This window comes from Poeciliopsis prolifica, unplaced genomic scaffold (assembly GCF_027474105.1).
Source record: "Poeciliopsis prolifica strain line A6 unplaced genomic scaffold, Auburn_PproV2 SCAFFOLD029, whole genome shotgun sequence".
NCBI classification, from domain to species: Eukaryota; Metazoa; Chordata; class Actinopteri; order Cyprinodontiformes; family Poeciliidae; genus Poeciliopsis; species Poeciliopsis prolifica.
Window position 1 is genome coordinate 4,735,002 of NW_026562404.1, and position 17,158 is coordinate 4,752,159.

Consider the following 17,158-nt stretch of genomic DNA (forward strand, 5'->3'; position numbering starts at 1 on the left):
ATATTCGCTCTTATTTTTTTTTTTATAAAAAAAAACAAAATATATTTATTTTAACCTTTTTAAAGACAGCTTGAAAATAAATAAACAGCTAAATAAAATTAGATATAACGTAAAACCCATGTGAGTAGTTTTGCGCATGCCCAGTTCGTACCGACTGGTCTCGGGCACATCCGGAAGTGATAACAGGATGAAAATAGTCAGTTTTTCCTCGTTTTGCTGACAGCGCTCATCATAAAACGCAGACTGGGTTTGTGGACTTCGGTTTCTTTAGTCTATAATATGCCTGTTGAGTCTTCTCAATGAATAAACTGCGCAGAAAATATTGAAAGTTCGGCGCAAAGGGCAGTGGCTGATTAATTTGTGCAGCTGCGTCCCATCAAAGGAGACGAGCTGAAACCAACCCTCGCTCACCATAGGACTGAATAAAGTAGGTAAGATTTGCTATTTTAATTTAAGCTATGAGGAGGAGAAACCAGGTATATGACTTACGCGTTCCTTTCTGTTTGTCTAGGATATATATGTCATGCTTATAGCAGACTTATAATTTCAGCAAGGCTAAAAGAAATCTTAACCATTTCACACAAATACATACTGTATTGCCTTCTGAAAGTTACATGAGACATGAGAAGATGACTGAAAAGTCAGTTTATTTCATTCAGTTTAAAAAGGTTAAAATCATAATTTAGATTTATCACACACTAAACAATTAATTTATGGTGTAAACAGTCTGTTACATCATATTTATTGACACCATCTGTGAGGGTGGGGGTTATACATTTTGCTAAATTGATTTATTCATATGTAAAATATACAGATTTATTTGAAGGTGAAATTAGTTACTCTTAAATGCTCAAACTTTTCATCTAGGAATTTTCACTTCTTGGATCATTTTTGTTATTTCAGCAGCAGCACCATAGCAGCTTTGGATTAAAACTCGAGTCAGCATGAGGGAATTTGATAAATGCTTTACATAGGACTTTTATTCTTAGAAAGTTTACAAACCACTCCTAATTTGAGAAATCCAACTGCTTTCAAACATCCTGACTTGCTTGAGACCAGTAGGACATGATTTAAAACTATTTTTCAGTCCTCAAGGCCCACCGTCCTTTGTGTTTTTGTTGTCTCTGCTTCGACACACCTGATTTAAATACTATGCATGCCATTAAGTGCTGCAGAAAGCTGCCATTGCTCATTTATTTAAGTCAGGTGTGTGACCTGCAACTGTGCAAATGCCAGCAAGAATATAAATACTTAATTTTAATGGGAGTAGTTGGACTGGAAGGAAGGATCTCAAGAATGTTCCTTTGTGCATTAAGGACACAGCAGTCTGTCACTAAAGGAGTTCTCTAGTTTAATAACATCTATCACAACTAACCAATGGAAAGTAATTTATGTACAGTATACATAAAATTCTTTGATACTCCACGTTAGTTAGCTATGAGTCACATAAAGGTGATCATTCTGATCACCTGAAGAATTTGCCCACAAACTATGCAGACTTAAAAACTCTAAAAATCTACAGACTTTTTTACAAATAAAATCTGAACTAAATCTTAATCTGATTTAGTTTTTTCAAGCAAGATGTCATTGTTTATCAAGTGTTTCAAAAAAATACCTTTTGATTCTGTTTCAACAAGCTGCCACTTATTAAAGCATCAACCAGGACATTTTGTAATCATTTGAATATGATTATTGATCAAACAAAGGAATCATTCATAGACATTCAGACAAATATTCTCGAGTAGGGGGTGCATACATTTGTAAGAGTAAGACAATACAGAATTTTTAAGGGCCCACATTCTTTCCTCTTGACATACATTGCAGATTTATGTAAATTTGTAATGCCCCAAGCAATGCTAAAAAACCAGCTGAAAAACCAACTGACAAAATACTTTAAAACACTACAATTCTTCATACCCTTGTAGATTCAAATTTAAGCTAATTCCTATATTTATAAAATACCAGTGAGAACTTATAAAAAGTTGCTCAGCAGTTATAAGGAGGTTTTGATTGCTTTAATGCAAGAAATTATTTTTGAGATCTATTTTGGGAAAATTAAATTTTGCTATAAGTTGTAGAAAATGCAATAAAAATATACATAAACGTTTGAAGACCTGTTGAAATGGCTGACGACCATCAGCAGAGGAACAAATCCAGCAAGGCAGACTTCAGAAAGAAGAAAATAATGACATCCCCTTATTTTCTTATGAACAATATTTTGGAAGGAACCCTCAAATGTTTTGCACCTGAAAGAAAAACAGATTTCAGCAATCATACAGATACAAACGAACAGCTGACAGAACAATTAAGTTATGAAATTAAACACAGGTGAAATACACAACCTTTATCTATGAGAACAGTTAAAAACATATATAGCAAAATGCATATGAAATCCTGTAGGCAGTTACTTTTTAATTCTTGTAAAGACAACACAAAATTGACTACTACTGGTTGCCAACCAGTCTACGATAAGCATTGTTATGGTAACTGCAAACTGCCAGTTCTAGCATCAACTTACAGAGTAATGAAAGTCAGCAGAAAATAACTTTTTAACTAAAAAAAGAATTTGAAGAAACCAATTATGATTTATAATATGGTTCAAATTAAACCCTATTACATATATTAAATTCCCTCAATGTGCCTGACTCTAACCTCTTGTTTGTTCTGTCTACAGGTCTATGAGCCGGTGAATCATGAGACTGACAGGTGAGTTGTAAGTGTTCTGAGAGTTTTGTCTGAAGTGTCTTTTGCCTGAGCTTGTATGTTGTGATTCTGTTAACAGCCCCCCTGCGAACTGTAGTGGTTCTGCTCCTGGTGGGCTTCACCTGGCTGCTCGCAAGCTCATTATTTGGAGGAGACAGCAGTTTATCTGTGCGAAACATCTTCACTGGTAAAATGAGTAATCGTCACTTATTTTGTAGGTTTAGGCAGAAATATCAAAGAAAACTTTCAGACTTTTATTGATGTTTTTAAGTTAGAGTTCAAGATTTTTGCAAGATTTAAGTTTCTTGTGGTTTTGTGTTTCTGACTAAACAGAAAAGCCAAGCTGAAAGCATCATAATGGGTTTTATCTTCCATTTCTGAAATTTTAGTCGCCAAAGAGAAACTCTGTAAAAAGAAAATAAACAAGAAAAAAAGATTAATCGGTTTCTCTGATGAGCATTAGATGTACATGAAGAATCAGGGTTACTGCATAGCAAAATCAAATCAAGTGTTTTATTTTTGATATTTATTTTAATCAGAAAACTTGTTAATATTTTCAGGCACAAAAGAAGAGCCAACCCAACGTAAGTATGAAAGACAAAGTACGTACCAATGCTTTTTTCGTTTGTGATTTATCTATTTTTGACTCATATATCATCTCTTTTAGCTGAACCACGTCCTCGGAGATACAAATGTGGACTTTCAGCACCATGTCCTCCAAAGCATTTGGCTTTCCGTCTGGTGTCTGGAGCTGCAAACGTCATTGGCCCGAAAATCTGCTTGGAGGATAAGATGTGAGATTTGGCACTGTGAATTTCTCTTCTACTCGTTTACATCTTTATCTCCCCTGCTGTCCCCTTTTTATTCATTCCGTTTCACTCTGTCATCTTTTTCTTTTCCCCTTCTTTTTTGCTTTCCTAACAAGGCCTCCAAGTATCTCTGGGGAGCTTGATGCAAGTATTGTCATAGTCTGGTGGTGCTTTATTCTTTTGGATTGTTAGGCCCTTCCTTTGCACTGCTGCCTTGTTAGTGTGTAATGTAGTGTAAATAGGTGCAGAAATGTGCCTTAGCAATTCCCTCCTAAAGTACTGATACTTAGACATGTTTATATTTTCCCACATTTGAACATTTAACTTTTGTGTATTTTATTGTGATATCAAGGGAAAGACCTTGATATCACAATAAATGAGTGGAAGGAAAGTTTGGCATGATTTCCAAAATGGGATTACAAATAGAAAGCTCACCCTTCTGACGCTTGAACATCCCTGATGCAAACTGTTTCAATGTAGCTGTGGCTGCATGTTTGAAGTTGACGTCCTGTTGCCTCTTTTAAAATCTCTAACAGACTTTCATCCAGGATTATCAAACATTTGGCTCCCTTCATACATGAATGAACTCTGGATAACTTCCTTGTTCCTCCTGATCTGAACTACCCCACAGGAGGTTTTCATTTGTGCAGTATTTAATGTATTTTCGGTGATGGACTAAACAGTATTGTGTGTTTTATAACATAACTCTGCTTTAAACTGGTTCAGACTCTAACCTTTCTGCTGTGTTTCTTAGTTTTCACAATGTTGTTTGTTCACTGTTGTTCACTAACAAACTTCTGAGGCCTTCACAGAACTGCTGGATTCATAATCATAATCTGATAGCAATGTACTTTATTTTAATTTGGGGGTTTCAATGTCACATTTATACTCACAATTATGCTGAAATTCTTGTTTTTCTATCATTATGTCTAAGAAAAATGTGTCTAGGTTTTACACATTATATTGTGACACAATGTGCAAAAGTTCAAGGAAGAGAAACCCTTCTGCTATGCACTGTAAGTGTATGTTAAAGACTTGTGTCTCTGTCTCTTAGGTTAATGAGCAGTGTGAAAAACAACGTTGGTAGAGGACTTAATATAGCTTTGGTTAATGGTGAGAGACTCATCTTCAGCTTTTGATAAACAGTGTTATATTTATTTTAACTATTGATTGCAGTAAAGTTTTAACACTTTGTTTCTTTGGTTTAGGGGTGACAGGTGAGCTGTTGGAGACTAAAACCTTTGACATGTGGGCAGGAGGTAATGCAGGAAATGGTGCTTAATCTGTATTCCAGTCCTAGTGGCACAGAAGACGCATGAAGTGAAACTCACAGTTTATCTAATGCTTCTTTTCAGATGTGTCCAACTTATTGAAGTTTCTGCGGCCCCTTCATGAAGGAACACTTGTGTTTGTTGCTTCTTTTGACGATGCTGCTACAAAGTAAGAATCAAAAACATGGGATTAGTTTAGTGTGAGAACTCTGCTTATTTATTTATTTGTTGTCCCCCCAAAATTTAAGTTTTATGTAGAACATGTTGCTTCAACCTCTAATTGATAAAACTGGACGAGTAGTCAATTTTGAATTGTTGGTTATTATTTAACACAAAAATTATATTAAATGCAAAATTGTGACTAACAATGATGCATTTACATTGTAAATGGTACTGCTTCATTTGTAATGATCTTGTTCAACTGATTCACATACTTGGCATTTCCAGTGTACATAAAGGAAAAACATCAATGCATAAGTTTTAAAACATCAAAATATTTAAATGGTATGCCATTTAGTATGTGTACTAGTTTACATGCAGGGGTGGAAATTTGGTTTTCATAGAGTTAATAATAAATACATTTTCTGTAATTTACTTGTACTTGCAGGTTTTGTAATCGAAGAAAAAAAAAAACACAGTGGCTGCTGAAATGTCTGAGTGGCCGGTAAAACATTTTCTCTACCAGCCACTGTGGCTGGTGGAGAAATTTTCAAATTTCCACCCCTGTTTATATGTCCAACAGTTCTCTAACAATTGTTTTGATTTTTTTTGTTTGTTTTGGCAGACTGAATGATGAGTCTAGACGTTTGTTTGAGGAGCTCGGTAGTACAGCTGTGAAGGAGCTGGCCTTCAGAGACAGCTGGGTGTTTGTTGGAGCCAAGGGCATCGAGAACAAGAGCCCCTTCGAGCAGGTATGAGCCGACTCCTGTGCTCCATCTGTGTGCTACATTGTCAACGGCTTCACTTCATAGGACAAATTATTTTAAGGATTTTGATTAACTTGTCCAAGTTTAGTTTTTTATTCACCGTCTATTGAGGCTTTTGTCTTTAGTTGTTTCTAGCTGGTTCCATCTCCACTGCAAAAGTTGTATCAAAAAAAGTATATAAATTAACCATTAAGAAGTTTAATTCTCATTTTAAGTGGAAATAAAATACTTTACTCTCACTGCTCACTGAAGCTCCTTTTAAACCTTCTTCGTTAAAAAGAAATTAGGTGACAGGTTTGAATTGTGAATTATTATTCGCTGTTATTTATACATATAATCTTTGGGTAAATGTCATTTAGCTAGCTGGAAAAGCCCATGTAGCTTTCATAACCTTGAACAATCTTTCAATGTAGTTCTGAATATTTGACCACTCGTCTTATCAGAAATGGCAGAGTTGATTTAAATGCATCATCTTCCTGGCACAGATCAGGCTTTTAAGCATACTCTATAAATTTTAAATAGACCTCAGGCCAGAGCCGTTCTAGATGTTTTCCATTTTTGTGTTATCAATACCAAGATCAGTTCGGTTGTTTGGGATCATTGTCCTGTTGAAACACACAGCCGTTTTCGTTTTGGCTCTGGTTCTGCTCTGCATCCCCAGATCCAGAACCAAACACGAGGAAGCAGCATTCATCTTCTGTGCACCACAAATCTGGAAGAAACTTCCAGAAAACTGCAAAACAGCCAAAACACTGAGTTCTTTTAAATCAAGACTAAAAACTCACCTATTCAAAACTGCTTTTAAACCATAACAAATTAAACATTGACCAACATATTTGATGTGAATAATTTTGGCGATGGCACTCATCAAAATGTCTGTTCAATTTTTGGCTGTGGTGTTTTCCTTATAACTTTGTAATTTTCTGTTTTTATTATGTAAAGCACCTTGAACCTGGAACCCTTGCTGTTGAAATGTGCTATACAAATAAACTTGATTGATGAAATAGCCAAACTCCTTCTGGAGAACGCTTTGTGGTCAGAGGAGCCAAAGTTTGAGGTATTTGGACAAAGTAGCCATAAAATATATTTGGAGGAATCGAGGTGATGCCTCAGACCTAAACATTCTTCAAACTATTGAGCACGGTGATGGTGGTATGATCCTGAGGATCTCTTTTGAAGCCGTTGGTACTGCTGCTTCACACAAAGTGGAAGAACAATAAAGCTAAATCCTAGATAGTTAAAGGAGACACAGGAAGCAGTGGAACCAAACGCACATCATAACTGGTTTTGAAAGGGATAAAGCAGGCCAACATTAAGCTTTTGGACTGACTCCTACCCTACCGCCATCTCATTTTTTTAAATTTATGGACTGTGCTTAAAAGCCTGCTCCTGCCCGGAAACCAACCAATTTAAAACTATTTCTGATAAGAAAGAACGTATGTCAAACAACAAGACAGAATAATCCCATAAGCATGTTTTCAAAAATTATATGGTTTCTCTGCGGCTTTATCCAAATGAATTTATTTATCTAAACATATTTAGATTTTTTTCCTGCGTGGATTAGAAAAAAAAAGCACAATTTAAACACAGTTGCTTTTAGTTTTGCTTTTAACAATCATTGAAGTTTTGTCATCATATCCACCTGAAAAAAAAATTGCTTGGCCGTGCTGTTAAAGAGACCAACATTAGTAAGATTTTCATTAGAACAGCTAAGCTTCTCAGCACCACAATAAAAGCATTGTTGGAAGTTTAAATGATTAATGTAGAAGCAGTGAAATAGTTTTCTGTGAAACCATTAGCCAGCTCTGAAATGAAATTGTGTCGATACTGAAGTACTAGTTTTGTTAAAGACTGAAAAATATGAAAGACAGCAGAGAGCATCTGCAACTGATGTGTTGATTATTAGTTGTCAAAGATCATCTCCACTTTCAGTCATATTGCATAAGATCTCACTTAAAATATAAAAAAATATTACCATGGATAATTTACTATAAAACCACTGAGTCACATATAACTTAGGAGGCTCATTTGGGTTTGGCAAAGTAGAAACCATTAGGCTATAGCTTCTGAGATGCTGACATCGGTTCTGTTTGGCTGTTTTTGTTTCCGATAGCGCATGAAGAACAGTAAGAGCGGCAACAAATATGAAGGCTGGCCCGAGTCCCTGGAGATGGACGGTTGTATTCCCCTGCGGCCGCCCCTTGAAAGTTAATTCTGCTTCTGATAGTCTCTCAGACGTCACGGCGATGCCTGAAGTCTCAGCAGGGAAACAAAGCGACTGCAGAAGGCCTACAAGCTTCTGAACACCTGAAGGACACACAAGTAATATTTTCTTTTGGAAAAAGGAATAAACTGAATGTACAGATTACGTTTTAGCTGGAACCAATTTGTACAAGATTTCAGACTAAGCTTTCTAAGCTGCTTTTTAGCTGAGGAAATATTCTAGAAACAATGAAAATTATATCAAGGTAAGAAAATCTTGATATAATTGTTTGCTGGCCAAAGTGTAACTTTAATGAGTGAATATAGCTTGACTGAAATTTCTAAACCTCTTATAAAAATATATATCAGTGACGTGCGGTGAGGTGCATAATCAGATGTACAAATGTGCAAAATATGTGACGATTACTCATTCAGTCTGCCAAAACAAACAAAAAAATCAACACGTGCACAACTCTGGAGGGCAAAAAGACAATTCTTTTACATGCCATCTATTGCTGCGCTGCCATGGTAGAATATCCCATTAACTCAACGAAACTTGGAAATGTAGGTATTGTTAATTATGTGCTGTGCTGCACAGCAAAGGGAAAAACCACAACTCAAAACCACAGTCTCTCTCGCTCTTCATTGGCCAGCCTCCACACAGAGTTTTTGCCATAGCAACTGACAACAACCCTAAAAAAATCACGAAACTATTTCCCACACAAAGAGCAGAACATTCAGTCTGTTGCAGTGATTTGGTTTTAGGCTCAATGTTTCTTTTGCGATTTTTAAGAAGTGATTGCTGTGGTAAGAGGAGAAACCTATAAATATGTCGCTGCACTTGAAGTTACTGTATGGCCAGTTCGCTGTTGCCATCTCTTACTCTGCAATTGTGGAGTCACAATGTCCGGGATCATGAGCGCCCCCTGCCATGAGGCAAGAGAACTGCTCGAATCTGTTCTCTGCCATTTATGATAGCTTCTCTGCACACAACACGTTACACACACAGTTGGTGACAAAAAGCACTGCACATTATTTACATAAGGTGCATGACTTTGTGTTTATGATGTAAAGCACTTTGAAATGCCTTGCTGCTGAAATGTGCTATACAAATAAAATTTGATTTGATTTGATAAGCTAAATTATGGAAAATCAGTTCATACATTAAAAGTTTTTTTAGCCATTTTATTGGCGCCGTACAGACAGGAGGCGCGTGCTCTCATAGAGCGGCAGCCAGTGCACTTAGTGAGAGGTTGATCAATCCAAGGTGAGGCTCAGCTCGCTGCTTTCTCACCAGCTGCACTTCCGAACATTTGAATGGGAAACTGAGAAAATTCAGCGATTTTGAAGAAAAAATAATCAAAATTGGTTAAGATAAATGAAAAATAAATACTTCAAAGTACCAACCACAGGGTGAAAATAGCAATATAAATTATTTTATCATTTTATTTTCCGTTATGACAGGTGAGGCTCTGCCACACTTGCCTCCCCTGACCGCAAGTCACTGATATATAGATATATCTACATATCTCTGTAGATATATATATTGCCTTTAGAGTTTGAGCAACAGAATGCAGTTAAATATTTGCACATTGTGATTAAAAAAAAATAAATCTCACTCCTAATCAACATATCAGAAAAAACCTGGAATTACCATGGGCTCTGTGGATAGATTTAATGCTTGCATACTTAAATACAGTGTCATAAATATAATTCAAACTCTACTAGCATTAACTGCCATAATGTCCATAGAACTTGATGCACCAGATGCTGAATACATGTTTACAGATTCCTTTGGCCTTAAGCGATACACAGACAGAATAAAACTATTTATTTTAAAATTTTCTACGCCAAAAACAAGTTATAATTTAAGTTTGCCTTGAATGGTTTTGCAGTCTCAGGTCAAGAAGCATTTTCCCACTGAGTTCTTTTCAAGCTTTTGCATGTGGTTGAATGTTTTTTTTTTTTTTGTCGGAAATGAATGTATTCACTTGGCCTCTTTCAAGCCCATAAGGAAAAATGTGAATAATACACTATTTAATGTTTAGACTTCAAGAACATTTTAAAACACTTGATTATGTTAATTTTGTGTAAATATAATTTTCTAAAAACAGTGAAGTCTGTTACATTGCAACATCAACAATGAAGAATAAAGAAAACAAATCCATATTTGTCTTTTTTTTTATGTCCTTCAATCGGGATCAGTGCCTCTAGGGGGCGACAAAGGGTCATATCTGATGGAGGTTATTCAGTTCATTCTGCTCCAGGCATTTGCTTTTTCCAAGCATATGTTCTGATGGTTATGAAGTGAATCTGCAATATTTTTGAATTGAAAGTAGCTACATCATCATCATACTAGAATCATCACACAATGAACACAATAAGTTGCACTGTGCTTCAATGTGATATGGCATCTGATGTTAGTAAAAGTGAGGTAATCGTTTAATTCAGCTATTTCAGAACAGATGGCTGGAGGAGTTTGAAGAGGAGCGATGCTATGTTTTGAAGTTACCTTTGATGCCCATGTACTTGTGTATGTTTTAAATAATTTTTCACCTGGACATCCTATTTTTATTTAGTTTTTTTTAAGTGATTGCTATGGGTTTTAATTGATATTGTACCTCCAAAAGGTGCAGCAAAGTTTTTGATTTCACTAAAATATAAATACTACCTACTGTATGAACACACATACGGTTGCACTGGACAAATCTGCCCAGACCTCTACGTTCACACGGGAGATGCAGAGTTCTGTTTTCAAAAATCATAGTTTCTTCCTCCATCCTTTCACTTTGATGAACGCCTAAGATAACACGCAGCTATTCTATATGAAGACAAAAAAATGACACATTTGCAGCACTCCAACTTTCTAATTAATCTTCCTTTGTAAAACAAATGCGTGTGTGAATCCAAATTAAAATCTTGTCTGATTCAGTTTAAACCGCTTGGTAAATGACTGATCCCCCCTCCCCCTCCCCCAGTATACGTGGAGTATTTTACAAGTGTTCTTTCTCTACTCAAAATTGTGACCAAGAAATTGCAAAAACCTCGGAACAGATCATAACCGGGCGCAGCACCGCCCTCTGGTGGCGACAGCAGCTAACTGTCACTTCTCGACTCCTTATGTTGTTGATGATGATGATGATGATGATCCCCGTGGCATCGCGCGCTCTGCCAGTACGCACGCGAACCTGCTGCTGACTATGAGGAGGACTCTTGTCAGCGAGGAACACAAGTTACGGACATTTTACGGATTACCGTCACCTGCGGCCGACCGACCGAGCGGCCAGCGGCTGAGAAAATGAGCGAACCGACGATAAGCGTCGCCTGAACCGGAACGCGTCCGCCGGCTGCTCACCCGCTGCCTCGCTGTCGCACGCGGACACCGAAGCTCGACGGCTCCGGTGGCGGAGGGAGATTTTTCCAGCCGTCATCACCGCGACCGGCCGGTAAAATGTTACCAAACGGAGCCCGGGTTTTTTTCTTGAATTGCGTTTTTCCAATAGGTAGATGGGTTTTTTATGTGAGAGTTTGATGTACATTTGGCTTAGGTAATGCGGACATTTGTAAATAGGCAATAAAAAAATCCCGTTTACAGCCAGTATATTTAAACTACCATTTTTTATTATTTTATTTTTATTTATTTTTTTTAAATTAAGTCAACGCAGGACGTTCGAGGTATGACGTTACATTCAGGTGAGTGATATTTTTATTGTTTTTATTACACTACCAATATTTGTTGTAATTAGAGTGTTATGTCATACAGTTCTGTGTGATTTGGGAACGGGGATTAAACTTCCTACCAATTATAGAAAATGTTTAGTGTACCAACACTGGAGAGCATTGGAGATGGGCCCTCTTAATAAACCCGGAGCTGGTTTTAGGATTTGAAGCGTGGTCGCACCATTGTTGATGTTGATTAGTGGTGCTGCCCGGTCGCCCCCTGTCATCTGCTTCCTCCCCCCCACCCACTGTATGGGGATTGTACTCTTTGCCTCTCGTATGGCGTTCCTCAAGTCAGCTGAGCTCCCTGCGAGCCAATAGCAGTGTCACATTACCTTCAGTGCATCGTGTGTACTGGGGTCCTGCAAATCAACACACTATCTGGGTTCCTCGGCTTGTTAGTGCAGAATGAGAGTTGTGGAAATGATCTTTCTATGGGGTTCAGCGTAAACAGAAAGCGTATTTCTTTTGCTGCTGTTGAAACAATGTGTGTTGTCAGCAGGAGGTATGAGTGAAAGTAAAACCTTGCCCCTCTTTAATTCCTCTAAAGTGCTAAATCGCTGAACCTCTGGCACCCTCATGGTTCATAAAAACCCAGGGATTATTCAGAAGTGAAAGATGTTCAGTTGTAGATATGTACTTCCAGACTATTAAGCCACTCAGTAGTGTTTAATCCTGGTTCATCTGTGAGTGATTAGAAAGCTTTTCTTTCACCTAGATTTGTATGGTTTTGCCCACAGAGGGGGATGCAAAGTGAACAGAAACCATGGGGGTTAGATAACACACATCTTTCTCCCTCTCTCTCTGCTCGCTCTATGCCTGGGAACAGTGCCGTGTGTGTGCTGCTACCTACACTCGAGTCTCACATGCTTGACCTGGATTGGACAAAAGTCCTTGTTGTGTTTTGAGCCTTGAGTTTCCCTAATAGGATGAGAACAATCAATTGTGTGTTTGATTCCAGCAGCTGGCATTTGATATTTCTTGCAAACAGGGAAGCGGCAACATGTCCTGAACAAGTTGTTCATACGCTTAATAGGAACCACTGCACGTTGGTCTCTTTGTATGCTTACTCTGGCCCATTTTTCTAAAGGCAAATACATTTTAAGATATTTTTCGGATTACAGCTGAAACCAGACATTTACATAAACCAAATAGACAAATGTTTTTGTCTCTTTGTCTGATATTAGATCAGACCAAAATTGTCCCATTTTATGTCAGTTAGAATGACAAAAATTATTTCTATTTGCTGAATGTCATAGTAAGGAGAAAGAAAATATTTCAGAGATTTATTTATTATCTTCAAAGTCAAAAGTTTACATACATGGTTTCTCTCAGTATTTAGCATCATTGCCTTTTAACCATATAACATAGTTATATGGTAGTAGTTTATTTCCACAAGCTTTTTACAATGGTTTACTTTAGTTCTGGCCACCAGTCCTCCTGACAGAGCTGGTGGAACTGAGTCAGGTTTGCTTGTACCTTTCGAAATCTGTCCACAGCAACAACAGAAGGGTTTAAATCAATATCAATGTGTCATTTATGCACTGCTTTGTTAGTGAAATACATTAGAGGTTGTGATTGAAAACCATTGCAAATTTTCCCAGCCACTATTTGGGAGTTATCCTCTCTCCCACTACTGCGCTCTTTAAAGGCTTGCCTCCAGAAATCTGACAGTGTGAGTCATGCCTGTTAAACATGGCCTCTCACAGGGACCATGGTCTTTGTATTTGTCCGTCTGTGTGATCAGCAACCGAGCTGCAGGGACCTAATATCATCAGTGAAGTTGCCGCTTGACTCAGAGCCCATTTGAATTTTGGCCAGCAGCTTTCAGACCTTGTGCTTCCTCTGTCTTCCCACATTACTCAGCTTCCATCTCCGCTCTAAATCTCTGTGCGACTAGTGCTGAGTTGGAAGGAGTCTGAAACAAGTTTGAGCATTGAATTAAGCATGCATGGAAAAGTTTGAATGACAAGCAGGTATGAGTGGTTGTTCCACTTGGAGGCTCTGTTGTTTTTTCGGTTTCCAGACAAGCAAATGTGTTAAATCTAGGTGACTCTCAGGTGCACAACTTATCCAAGTTTACCTTGTCTGCTGAGAGGGCAGAGTTATATGCAGAACACCACAGCTGACACTTCATCATATATCTGGAAAACATTTGTTTTTATAGTTTTATTGTGCTCCACTAAGGTTGCAATGCTCACTCCACTTTCTGCTTCACATGTGATTTGTTTCCTCAGGTAGGTGTTTGATTTCTGAAATGCCTAAGCTGATCCTTGGGTTTGAAAATTGAACTTCAGTCCTAAAATAAAGAAATGTATAACAGTTTCACTAAGAAAGTTCTTTAAGAACCCCCAAACAATCAGAAGCTATTTAGTATTTTTGTGGAAAATTAAGATGACAGATGTTAGGATCTCAACTTTCCATCCGTCCGTCCGTCCATCATCCATCCATTCAGCCAATAAACACAGTCCCTCCAGCTTGTTTTGGGACTTCTCCCGGTGGGACGTTCATGGAACGTCTCACCCAGGAAGCGGACTTTTAGGCACCTTTAACAAATGCCTCAACTGTCTCCTCTTGTTGTGAAGGAGCAGTGACTCTACTCTCAGCCCCTGCCAGGTGATTATACATGTGAAATATTCTAGAAAAAAATTATTTATTTATTTTTTGTTGTGGTGACCAACATCTCATTTTCTAAATGTTTTTAAAACTGTAAAACTGAGCAGATAGTAACAATAAAGTGAAATATTTTTATTTCAGTGATTACTTAATTTATTTTTGATTTAATTTTCTTTATTTTGACATTTTATAACAGTAAATAGTTGGACAGCACCAGCTCCCCTGTCAGAGGACATACAAGTGGAAACTATTCCTAAGTTAATGTAATCACCTTGTGTGTTTTTTTTCCAACTTTTCCCTCCTCCAGACATTCTTCCGCTCCTCTCTACTGTTCTCCTCTTAGCTGCCTTTGTGTGAGTAGAGATTTAGCTACTCACTGCAGTCATTCACGCAAACATTGGCACATATTTTATCAGACAACCTGCCCTCAGTTCCCTTTTTGTCTATGCCACCCCCACCCCTTTATTTCACCCTCATTCTCTTTCACTCACATTTTTCTCACCCCATCAGCCACTGCCCCTCCCTCGCGCCATCTCTCTTTCCCTCTCTTTCTCTGTGTTTAAAATTCTACTGTCCGACTGCTCCCACCAACTGCAGTCCCTTACTGCCCCCCCCCCCCCATGCCACATTTTATTCACTCTTTTCATCTGCATTTCCCCCCTCAGTCACATAAACATGGCCAGCACACACACAGTCCTCCGGCTCTGTCTCTATCGACCTTCCTAGTTTTTCAGCCGCTGTCCGGTAAGCTGAAGTTGCTGCAGAACTGCAGTATTTTATTCGGTGTAAGTCAGAAAATTCATATTATGGTTTTTTTTGTGAAAGATTTAAACAATCCCTGCTAACTTTATTTTTGATTTTCAAGGAACCAAATTTGTGTTGAGTGGCAGATCGGTAATTGTTTTGAAGGTTGTTTTTTTTTTTTTCTCAACTTTTTTTGGTTTAGTTTTTCAGAGATTTTCAATCCTGTTCATGTGAACAAAAAAGCCTCGCTTAATAAATCCAAACTACAATAAAATGTCAATTTTTATTCATTCGTTTTTTATTAGTACCTTTTCTTTTTTCTGATAAATAGAGTAGATACCAGGGATCTGTAGGGAAGATAAATGACATTCTCCTTTGTTTTTACAGTTATGTAGAGGATCATATTTTTGGCAGTCAGTAGGCAAACATGTCATAATGATTTTAGCTGCACATTTTAGGGATTATTAGCCAGCTGCAGGTGCACTCGGAAACTCCCGGAAGCCTCAAAGGCCGACTCAGTACAAGACGGTGATGTGAAGCGAGAATTATTCTGACATGTCAGCCAGATGTACTCTTCATGCTAGAGTCATTTTGCTGCCTGGGCGAGATGTCACAATTTCAGCTGCAGTGTTGGTTTTATTATCTTCATCTGTAGTATACCACATTTGCCCACATGGGCAGTTGCTTGGTCATTTGGCTGGTGTCAGGAAATTCCTCTCGGCATTCTTTCGTTGAAAGGGGAACCGGCGGATTGGGTGAGAGTGACAGTTTGCATGCGTATGTGTGTGTTTTTCCTCTGCAAATAATAGAGGGTGCATGTAAAACAACAAAGTTTGTCCTGACAAGTTGGTGTGTGTTCAATATTTGTGTGTGTGTGTGTGTGTGTGTGTGTGTGTGTGTGTGTGTGTGTGTGTGTGTGTGTGTGTGTGTGTGTGTGTGTGTGTGTGTGTGTGTCGGGGAGGGAGACTGAGGGTGTGAGAGACAGTGATGCGGTTGAACGTGTTTGATGTACTGTGATAACTCTGTCCGGTATGTGGCTCTCATGGGAACTCCCCACCCTGGGGACATGGGCCAAAAAGTTTAAATGGCAGCTTCCATTTTCTTTATTGTACCTTGTTCCACCTTTGTGTCCTTTACTTATATTGTGCCTCAGCTCTAGAGAAGAACTGTACCTTATTAGTGTCATAGCAGTTTTTTTCCTTCGCTTTAAGTTATTAAGTTTTCTATTTTGTTTCTATATTATTGCATAAGTTGATGTGTCGCATTGTGTTTCTGTCCCTGGAATGTCACTTAGCTGGAATTGTTTCTTTTCAGAGTTTCTTAGCAGTTTAATTTGACTGACAGCTATGCACATTGCTTGCCAGACATGTTTACCTTAAAGTTGGACCCACAATAGGCTTGATGCGATTCTTAATGACCGTGTTGTGAAAGAGAAAAGAGACCAGCATGGTTTCTTTTCTCTAAGGTCTAGGGTCTGGACTCACTGTGGTGAGGTAGGTGATCCCCGTTGATGTCTTCATAACTACAAGTCATGTATCCCAAGAAACTATTCATGTGATGTGGACGCTCTAAAAAGTCTAGCAAGTTTGGACTAGCAAGATGGACTGTCAAGCTTTATGTGGTCATCTGTAAAGTAAAAGGTGTTGTGTTTTAAACCGATGCAAGATTATTTCCTTATCATGACTCCACCTTTTTTCTCTCTGCATTTATTGCTCCATTCTATCCCCAGTCTAACCACATTTCTCTGTGCTGAAACTGTTGCCTCTTTATCCTAGTTTGTTTACTTTCTTCATGTTCAGAATATTGATCCTAAGCTTTAACTCTGTCCTGTAGAAACTGTCTGAGAAACTTTGTTTCGATACCCTAGCAAAACTGCAGCTAAAAATGTGGTTGCCACACCACTTCTTGTCTTGCCATCTATGTTGCTTTATTGAAACCCATGTTTTGTGCAGAACAAAACATGAGAAAATTTGGTAGATTTTGTTGGAACATCAAATCCTGTCAGGCCTGTTTTTACTGCATTGGGACATTTTACCTTTTACATTTAAGGGTTCAATACTCTATTAGCGCTCCCCAGAGGTTATATAATTAGTTGTTGAATTCACCAGAAAGGAGGTCATGCTGTCAGTTTCACTTTCAGTTCCAAGTATGTAACATATCTTGCTGA

General features: G+C 38.1%; 2 protein-coding genes across 13 annotated transcripts in view; both read left to right on the plus strand.

Moving 5' to 3' along the window:
• The first annotated feature begins 163 nt into the window (after positions 1 to 163).
• Positions 164 to 10,078, plus strand: fam3a (FAM3 metabolism regulating signaling molecule A). 7 transcript variants are annotated; one of them, XM_055049871.1, is made up of 11 exons: positions 164 to 431; positions 2,675 to 2,706; positions 2,783 to 2,890; positions 3,264 to 3,305; positions 3,371 to 3,497; positions 4,567 to 4,625; positions 4,721 to 4,771; positions 4,868 to 4,952; positions 5,391 to 5,447; positions 5,568 to 5,694; positions 7,823 to 10,078. In XM_055049871.1, the coding sequence occupies exons 2-11, from the start codon at positions 2,694 to 2,696 to the stop codon at positions 7,919 to 7,921; spliced, it is 768 nt and encodes a 255-aa protein (XP_054905846.1). In that variant the 5' UTR covers positions 164 to 431; positions 2,675 to 2,693; the 3' UTR covers positions 7,922 to 10,078. The 7 variants fall into 7 exon arrangements, with proteins under 7 accessions (XP_054905846.1, XP_054905850.1, XP_054905848.1 ...); XM_055049875.1 differs by having other exon boundaries at positions 3,264 to 3,287; XM_055049873.1 differs by having other exon boundaries at positions 164 to 427.
• Positions 10,079 to 11,078: 1,000 nt separating this feature from the next.
• si:dkey-151g10.3 (serine/threonine-protein kinase WNK3) overlaps positions 11,079 to 17,158 on the plus strand; it is a 41,700-nt gene continuing 35,620 nt past the window's right edge. For all 6 annotated transcript variants that reach the window (XM_055049453.1, XM_055049455.1, XM_055049454.1 and 3 more), the window contains exon 1: positions 11,079 to 11,604. The gene's annotated coding sequence lies outside the window, so the exon portion shown is untranslated. The remainder of the gene's footprint in view (positions 11,605 to 17,158) is intronic.

Coding starts and splice junctions, on each gene's coding strand:
- fam3a (XM_055049871.1), top strand. Junction 4,953..5,390: donor TTTGACGATGCTGCTACAAA/GTAAGAATCAAA, acceptor TTGTACTTGCAG/GTTTTGTAATCGAAGAAAAA. Junction 5,695..7,822: donor ACAAGAGCCCCTTCGAGCAG/GTATGAGCCGAC, acceptor TGTTTCCGATAG/CGCATGAAGAACAGTAAGAG.